This window comes from Brachyistius frenatus, unplaced genomic scaffold (assembly GCF_029030835.1).
Source record: "Brachyistius frenatus isolate BFR_SWC_R1_liver_20210118 unplaced genomic scaffold, ASM2903083v1 Contig_4, whole genome shotgun sequence".
NCBI classification, from domain to species: domain Eukaryota; kingdom Metazoa; phylum Chordata; class Actinopteri; family Embiotocidae; genus Brachyistius; species Brachyistius frenatus.
The window spans coordinates 2,222,534-2,231,709 of record NW_027210603.1 but is presented as its reverse complement, the minus strand read 5'-3'; the positions used below and the strand labels follow the sequence as shown (position 1 = coordinate 2,231,709).

Below are 9,176 nucleotides of genomic sequence, written 5' to 3'. Positions count from 1 at the left end.
CCCTGCCCACATGAACATGTTTTTCAGCAGTTTAAATTCTGATTTCCAAGAAAGAAATGGAGGACAAATCAAGAAGCAACCGAGAGTCTTCTGGAAATATTAACAGTGGTAAAAAAACGATTATTGACGGGTGAATGAAAGTAATGAAATTCAGATTCGTTCCAATGTGTTTTTGCTGGTTTGAGCTGTTTATATCTTTTACCTGAGACGATAGTTTCAAACAGATGGAAAGTGTCTGTAGGCGAAGGGATGTGATATGTGAGGAGCCCGGAGCTCGGCAGCTCCTCATGTTGCTGTTATGACACCGCAGGGAGCTTCATGGCAGATTGTTTTGACTGGTGGTTTCCAGTGAAGTAAAGGGGAGAGGAATGGTCCGAGCTTTAATGACTCCACCAGTCAGACTTTTACTCTGTTTTTAAAAGGCTGTGATGACAATCCCCCTGACTATGAAAAAACTCAAATGTATTATCAATTACAGCATTAACTTATGTCTGTCTTACACTGTAACGGAAAATAACTCATAACATCCAAGTTCGAAACCCCAAAATCTAATAAACGATGCTGTATGTTGCTGCTTTTTTGACATAAACATAAGCATTATTTTCCCCTTCATTTAGATCCTCTCATCTGAGTAAATCAGCGAGTCTGGTAGCAGTGATGGGAAAGAACAATGACTTCATCAATAGCTTGCAGTTAATGCGATAAATAAAGCACCTTCAGTCAGTGGTTTGTGCCAGGAAGCCTTTCATGCGTCATCTGGCTCCACAGAGCCTCCAACCTGCAGTGGAAACACCAGCCAGCCGGCAATCCTTAAAAATGTACATCAGCATCTTCTCACTTGGCTTGGAGACACCAGTGAGCGTTCCTTAATGCAAATGATGCACCAAAAATTCAAATATGGTTACCCTTAAGATGCTGGGTATAAATCTGTGCTTCATTTTGGGTAATCGTGCTTCGTGGTTCTTAAAATGAGGAATGCAGTCGAGGTCTGGTTTAATAGTGACGGGTTTACAGGCCAAATAGTCTGCAGAGAACAAAACAGATGGATAGATACTTTATTGATCCCAAAGGAACTAAAGACATCTAGTAGCTCATTATAACACAATTAAGTGCACGCAATAAAAATTAAGCAACATACACACACGCAATAAAAATGAGCATGCACGAAGTTAATTGCACTCTGTGCTTTACAGTGCAAACATGACAATAAATAAAGTGACTTGAAGTGCACAATAAGCAGAACTAAAACCTATCTGCCTTTGGAAGTGGCTGTGTTGTTATCCGGCTGCTGTTGGAGAAGATGCTTGTTATTGAACCAGATGTGACGCAGCGTGTCAGCAGCATCCAAGAAGCATCTTCTATTTCAGACAGAAGTTGGTGTCAAACTGTGTCAAGTTGCACCACGCAGATCGGTCAGGCAGGAAGTCAGACGGAGGAATCCAGTCAATTTCAATTGTGCAGACTTCTGATCATCCCACTACATCAACGTCTACTCCTCTGGTGTTTCCAGTAGGACAAGAAATGTGTTGTCCTCCTGCTACAAGTAATTTATACAGGCTCTGTTTGTTATTAAATAATAATGAAGAGGGATTGTGTTTATAACCTCTCAGCAGCAACATGGAACCAGTGAACGTTTTCCTCCAGCTTGTGTCCTCGCACCATGACATCATACATCCCCGAGTCCGCCGGCTGGTCGTCACGGGAACAAACTTACACACACTTTCATGGTTAACGCTTGGGAAAGTGGTAAAAGTGGGTCCAGACAGAGCACCAGTCTGATCCGACCATCAAACACACTCACTGCATTCGTAAGACATGGTGTCACCTGGAAAATATGGCAGTGGATTCAGTAATGCCAAAGAGAGAGAGAGACACACACACACACGCACATGCACACACGCACACGCACACGTACTTTGAAAACAGTATTTATTGATGTTTAGTGTCCAAGTGTTGTGTATTTCACCAACAGTAAAACAGATTTCAGGAAAACATATCTTTGGATTCTTTAAAGGTTTGGAAGTTAATAAGTTATGAAATCTCTAGTTTGTTATTTTGAACAGATAATTAGAGGCACGTTGTGATTCACATCCTTTGGTGTTAAAAGGATCACAAGATGATTAACAAGAACAAATTAATATAAGGTTATGCAAAACAAAGAGGGGCAGACGGAGGGTTGACTGCGTCATCATTTTTTTTGTTAACAAATGAGGAGTTTTATCAAAACCATCATATTTCAGGTTTCCAAAGGGAGTCAGATAGGATGTTGGTTTTTTTCACTTTTTTTTCACTTTTTTTTCACTTTTTTTTTTTTTTACACTTTTCATTTGCTGAACTGAACTTGCTCACTCTTATCTCATAATTGAAACTTTGCTATCTCAAAAGTGAATGATTTCTAACTTATAATGATGGGAAAACAAAAGTAATTGAAATTCAAAGAGTGCTACATCATTATTATTATTAGGAGATACTGTCATTATGAGAAAAGCAACATAAGATTATAAGATTCTTCATTTGAGTAGCATGACTCTACCTTCTTTTTACTGATAGTTCCTTCATCCTTTCTGGTTGATGAAGTAAACGGTATTATTGTCAGTATGTCAGATTGTCAGGCTTTTTATAATGCACTGGGGTTTTGTAGATAAAAGTAAACTCTGAGGCTCTCGCAGTTATAAATGCATCTCTCAGCTCCAAATCAATCATGATTAGATGCAGAGTAAATGAGGATAGATGGGTGTCTTGTTAATGAGATGCTGAAGTCACACTTCTACTTTTGCCATCTGTCTATCTTTAAAAACACATTTCTAAATCAAGCTCCCCCACGAGTCTGAGACTGGCTGAAAACATAGGCAAATAATTCATGTTTGCTACTATTTTTTATGCCCGTCAGCAGTTTGTATTTCTTTGTCACTGAGATCCGAATCTCTCTGCAGTGTAAGAGCATCATCAGCAGCTCTACTCCGAAATAATAAACTGATATATCATGACACGACGCAGGCTCAAGAAACAGAGTGTAGAAATGTTACACACTACTGGAAGCCAATGTCTAAGGTACTAATCATTTAATGCAACAATAAAGGCCAAATATCGAGATATCAATAAACAATACGTTACTAAAGTCTCCTCCACTTACTTATATTTATCTCATAATATTTAACATGTTAAATTGTACAAAGTGGGTTCTTTTTACAGTTTTTCTGTTGCTGTTCTAACCAGATTTTATTTTTAGGATCACAGACTTCAGTTTAAAGTAAACATTTTAATAAAAAGGTTTACATAATTTTCATTTTCCACCCGGCTCCACATGAGGACTGGTGTGGCTGTTTAACAATGTCCAGCTAATGAGTCACTCTCTCATGGGGAAGCTACTGAAGTCTCCCGTTCCTACATGCCTCTATTTGCCCTTAAACAGCTCATTTGAATCAGAGCACATGATTCAGTAAAGTCAGAAATGAGAGGGTTTGTCACTGTTCCTATTCAGTAACAACAAACAGATGTAAAACCCTGAACTTGGAAAAATGAAAAGCCTATTGGACTGCACTGATGGTAGAAGAAAAGTTTGGATCACAACTTTTTGCATCTCTATAAAATAGCCCTGGTGTAGTGTTAAGTTCAAGCTGTTGGCATCTTTTGAAGATCAGTTTTCCTGTGAGCACCTTTGTATGTGTATGAAGACCTAACGAATCAGTCTTCTTCTGTGGTTTCAAGCCTTAAAGCGGAGTTATATAAGTTCACAAATGATGAGCTAGATAACAAAACAAAAGCCCTAAGTTGTGTCGTTTTTTTTTTTTTTTTTTTGTAGCACCAGATGATGTTGATCAAGTCACATGCTGTACTTCGGTATTTGACCGAGGTTGGAATCAAATGTAAATACTTTGGATCACTCGCAGGCAGTAGACCCAATCAGGTGGCAGCTGATGGTAGGACATTTTGTTTCCATCCAATCGTAGGACCTTAATCCTGGAGTAGGACAGAGGTCCCACCTGTCTGCACAAACTGGTCACGTTGAACTCTGTGGGGAGAAAACAGGATTAAAAAAAAAAGTGTTTTAAAGCATACACAGATATTTATTTCATGAAACCGTCTGATTGTTGCTGCCTTGTTATGTCAGATGATAAACCACTCTGAGGAGTTTTGATTTCACATCCTGAACCTTGTGTTCACCACATGTGAATGATTAAGATGAAAAATTTAATTTACATTGAGATTTATCAAATCAAAGCAGCTGTGTAGTCTGCAGATGTCCCTCTTCTGCACTTTATTTTCCATCCGATGTCCTTCAGGTGCTGTGGGGAAAACTGAGGAAATAACGACACCCTTTTTCTGCTTCCCCTCAGTCATCTCAAAAGCTTCTCTGAGCCCAGACTGTAGCTTTTGGCAGACGTGGACCTGCGGTAGCTGTCAGGGCTGCTAGCTAGACGATGAGGTGTGTGTTGTTGTGGAAGTGTTTTGCTGTCTGTCTGTCTGTCTCATTAGTACACAGCCCCGTTAGATGGAGAAACAAGACCGCACTGTCACGCTGCCAAAGCTGCACACCGGGTCACTGCTGCTGGACAGTCGTGTGAGTCACAGTTTGGCTGCTGGGAACGAAGCTGCCGCTGCACGATGATATAAGTTAAAGGGTTGGGGTGCAGACAGAGAGACAGGAAAGGGGAGACTGAAGATGGGAACAGCGTGTGCTTCTGGCTCATCTGGCACTCTTACCTCTGAATCCATCACAGATGTTCTCATACCACTCGCCTCGCTTTTTCGCCATCCCACTTTCCTTGCATCCAACCAACCAATATTCCCTCTCCTATTCTCTCCTCCACCCTCCTCTCACTTTTTCTCTTTCCATGTCTCTCTCCCCTGCCTCTCATTCTCTCTTGTCCTCCATCTGTGATTTGCAGGACCAACCCGAGTCCCTCCCACGTCCTTATACAGCGATGTGGGCCGGGTCCAGAGAGGCTGGGACTGTAAAAGTTTCCCGTTACATTTTCCACATTTCTTCTTCTCCATCACAGCAGGGTTTGACTTCCACAGGTGTTCAGCCACATTAAAAAAAAAAAACGCTCTGGTAAAACGCATGTGTGGGAAATTAGCACTTCACAGACATGACATCAGTAACACATATATTCACAATGAGAAAGCTGTCATTTGTGTGTGTGCGCATGCACTTGTTTTTTTCTCTCCGTGATTATACACCTCACCTTGTATTTCGTTGGCCTCCAGGTAGAGGTGGAGCAGGGTGGTGGGGACGGTGGGAATGCTGGTGAGTTTGTTATAAGAGAGATCCAGCTCCACCAAGCTGGAGGAGTTAAAGACCTGCGGTTGAATGCCGAAGTTCTTCAGGCCGCAGCGGCTGAGACGAAGATACTTGAGGTTGAGAAATCCCTCAAAGCTGTCCTCGTCGAGCCCAGAGAAAGAGTTGTTGGACAGATAGAGCTGCTGGAGCGAGGGAGGTAAATGCCTGGGCACTGCTGGAAACAAATTTCCACTGAGGTCCAACAGGTTCAGACTGACCAAACCTGTAAGAAGACAGAGAGACATTCACTCGGATAGAATTAGTGGAAACATTTTCATTTTTAATTGTCGGTATGTTGTCGTAGTCCCAGTGTTTTATTGCAGTGATGCAGCAACTTTAACAGGGCAAACAGGAGCGGATCAAAACGAGGCTTCAAGGTTGACGCCGAATACATCTTAAAAGACCATTCCATGTTTTTTTTATTGGCTCTCTTGTATGACCGACGCTTTAGAGATGATTGGATCCAAAAAATGCAAATAAGTTTCAACCAAATCAAAATAACTGTAATAATTTTTTTCAATTTTTTATCTCACTTGAAGATATGAAGGTGGCGGACTATCTTTGAGGCGCGCTCTGGTAGCACTCCACCCATAATTACAATGCAATAATTGGAAATTTTGAAGTCAGTCCTATTGATGAGTTTAGTGAAATACTCATTCTGACTTATACTTTTAGTGGAAACCTCACTGCACTACAGGCCTGTCAATCAAACAGACATCCCCCCCCAAAAAACTAATTAAGAAGGAGTGACCTTTATGTAAAAAAATGATTGACTTTGTATTTCATGAGAGAAGTTGAATGGGAGTTTAAGGATCCGGAGCTGTTTTGGAGCCAACCTCTAGTGGCACTCGGTGGTATTGCAGCACTTCTGCCTCTGCCTCATTTTAAAGACCCAGACGCTACGTCCACTTTTAAAAACAGTCTATGATTCCATCCCAAGTGCTCAAAGTCAATTCTGCCTGTAGAAAGAAAAAGAAAAATGTCACTTCACCCTACCTTTGAGGTCTCCCTCTGTGAGGGTCTGCAGTTTGTTTCCCTGCAGCAGCAGCAGTGTCAGGTTACGCAGGTTCTGGAAAGCTCCTGGGCGGATGCTGCTGATTTGATTGTGGGCCAGTCGCAGCTGTTTGAGTCCAGCAGGTAGATCGCTGGGCACCGAACTAAGGTGGTTGTGATTAGCAAAAAAGTAGCGCAGCTGGGTCTGGTTCTGCAGCGAGGCCCGCTCCAGCTCGTCACTCTGGAGCAGGTTGTTGTCCAGGATGAGCCAACGTAGACCGGTAATGTTGGCAAGGACAGAGGAAGACAGGGATGAGATGTTGTTACCCTGGCAACAACAGAAAACAAGGCTTCGTTCATTTTTCTTTAACATTGAAAAAAATATCCAGTTTACACAGTTAAATGGTCTGTACTTGTATAGCGCTTTATCACCTTTCGGTCTCAAAGCACTTTAACATGTTTTTTCCATTCACGAGACAGATCACCATGCAGGGTGCTGCCATCAGGAGCACATTCACACACCGACGGCACTCCATTGGGAGCAACTTAGGGTTCAGTGTCTTGCTCAAGGACACTTAGGCATGTGGACAGGAGGAGCTGGGGATTGAACCACCAACCTTCTGATTAGTGTGGAACCCACTCTACTGTCTGAGCCACAGCCTCCCTAGTTTAGTGCTACTGTGAGAAATGTACCATGTGAACAGGAAATTAAAAAGCACTGTGGGTTAGTGGCATAACTGTACAGAAAACACACGCTCAGGGCCCGTGTCAGTGTTTTTCCTACCTGTAGAAACAGGTACTGAGTTCTGTTCAGGAGCTGGTCAGGGACGTGCTCCAGACCTCTGTGGTCACAGTAGAGCGCCGTGGGCCACTGGATAGGACAATCGCACTGTTGAGGGCAGGCCGTGGGGTTGTTAGCTCGAAACCAGACCGGGTCCATCCGTCCCTGCAGACTCAGCACACTGGGCTCCCCCAGCAGGCGGTTAATCCACAGAGGAATGCCTCCGTAGTCCGTGTCGGCTCCAACGGTGGCCGAGGCAGAATTAAAACCGCACAGGAGCACTAGCATGCCACAGAACAGGAGAGCCATGGAGACGGCTGGAGAGATCCGTAGCCCTGCAAAGCAAACATTGAGACGAATTGGAGCTGCACAGTTCTGACAATACAAGCCCTTTTATCCGTCATGATAATTATAAATTTGTGAAAGTTGTATAGTGTCTTCTGTGGCTCTTCAGGAGCTTGGTGGAGTCTTTGAGATATCACAGGGTTGACTTGGCTTTAGCACTGGAGCTACACATTTGTACTTAAACCCTGGATTCATAAAGTTTGGAGTCTACATTGACCAGGAGGTGAGTGGAACCAAACATGTTATGGAGCTGCATCATAGAAGGTGTTTTGGAGCACGACCTGTACAACCTCTACAGCATCAGTTTTAGCCCTGCTAGCTGCATATCGGTCCGCCCTTTTGATCCATACGGACACTCAACAACTATGGATTGAAATGAAATGTTGTACAGATACTCCACTGACAATGACCCCTGCTGGCTTCGGTCATGCCAAGACTTTACACTTAATATCACAAGCAGGTCAAGTTTTTCTGCGGTAAAATATCTTGAAATCTACCTGATAGTTTGCCATGAAATCCAGTGCAGAATTCCTCAGTCTTTGGTGATGCCTTAACAGCACAAAGTTTTCCAATACTTTGTCGTTTTAACAAATACCTGCAAAACTAATGACATTTCCATCAGTTTAATTTGTACCTGGTAATCGCTGCTAAGTAGCACACGTTAAAATGCTAACATCCCACATTACAATGGGGATTGTGGTAAACATCACCTGCTAGACAGCATGTAACTTCAAGCACTGCAGTTTTTATGTACACTTGTCTTGTTTAATCTGTGTCTCGCAAATTCCCAATTCTACTGTAAATTTATGGAGTACCTCCTCAAGAAGAAACTTTGGGAACTATTGAACGAATGAATGTAAAAACTTTTAATAAGATTTAATCTCTTTTCCAGGAATTAATAAATTAAAATGAAATGAGTGGAGACTATTTGGCACTTTTAAATATTTTCAAACTTATGAATATAAGAGACATGCACATATAAATATGGGAACACCCACAAGGCTGACATGTATAACAGTAAATTCACAAACAAACTCCAAGTTACAGCATAACAAATCATTTGTAAGAGAGGTTTACATCATCAGGAAGTTTGAGTGATCAGCATCTTTTGCAACGCTGCATTTTGCCTTCCTCACTCACAGTAGTCTCACTGTTCAGCACATGCTCAGAACGATGCCAAGAGATTGCACTAATTAAACAAGCACACTTTGCAGTTTTGATCAGTTCCAGTTTTTGCAGAGAGAAACTGAAGGAAGGCAAGAAACAAACAGTAAACTGACGCTTACCTGTTTTTTCAGGAGCAGGAAAACAGAGACAAGTTGTCTTAAATTCCCAATGAAACCCTCGGGAGCTGCATGGAAATGTATGTCAAGGTGTCCATGTGTGTGTGTGTGTGTGTGTGTGTGTGTGTGTGTGTGTGTGTGTGTGTGTGTGTGTGTGTGTGTGTGTGTGTGTGTGTGTGTGTGTGTGTGTGTGTGTGTGTGTGTGTGTGTGTGTGTGTGTGTGTGTGTGTTTAAGCTGCTGTAATGTTTGCCTACTGTCTGATACATTCCTCTTTCTTTAAACGCAGCCCACATCCCAGACCCCAGACCTCCTCCATAATCTTCCCGCACTCATTTCTTCCTTTCCTCTTCTCTCAGCCTGTGGAAACAGTAGAACTCACAACATTTGGTAGAAACATGTTTGCTTGCATTGTGGAGAGAGATTCACAAAATATGCGTAAAAAAAGACTGAGAAGCACTGGTGAAGTAGGAAAGAAGAAATCAGGGACAA

At 42.3% G+C, this 9,176-nt stretch overlaps 1 protein-coding gene across 2 annotated transcripts; it reads right to left on the bottom strand.

Moving 5' to 3' along the window:
* Positions 1–3,106: 3,106 nt before the first annotated feature.
* Positions 3,107–8,925, bottom strand: LOC138630749 (lumican). 2 transcript variants are annotated; one of them, XM_069715273.1, is made up of 6 exons: positions 8,690–8,925; positions 7,901–8,006; positions 7,062–7,393; positions 6,281–6,605; positions 5,190–5,507; positions 3,107–4,012 (listed from the first exon to the last, which is right to left on the bottom strand). In XM_069715273.1, the coding sequence occupies exons 3-6, from the start codon at positions 7,365–7,367 to the stop codon at positions 3,861–3,863; spliced, it is 1,101 nt and encodes a 366-aa protein (XP_069571374.1). In that variant the 5' UTR covers positions 7,368–7,393; positions 7,901–8,006; positions 8,690–8,925; the 3' UTR covers positions 3,107–3,860. The 2 variants fall into 2 exon arrangements, with proteins under 2 accessions (XP_069571374.1, XP_069571384.1); XM_069715283.1 differs by lacking the exon at positions 7,901–8,006.
* Between the last annotated feature and the right edge of the window lie 251 nt (positions 8,926–9,176).

Coding starts and splice junctions, on each gene's coding strand:
- LOC138630749 (XM_069715273.1), bottom strand. CDS start 7,367: ATGGCTCTCCTGTTCTGTGGCATGCTAGTGCTCCTGTGCGGTTTTAAT. Junction 5,508..6,280: donor CACAGAGGGAGACCTCAAAG/GTAGGGTGAAGT, acceptor GTCTTCTTACAG/GTTTGGTCAGTCTGAACCTG. Junction 4,013..5,189: donor GGAGGCCAACGAAATACAAG/GTGAGGTGTATA, acceptor TTCTCCCCACAG/AGTTCAACGTGACCAGTTTG.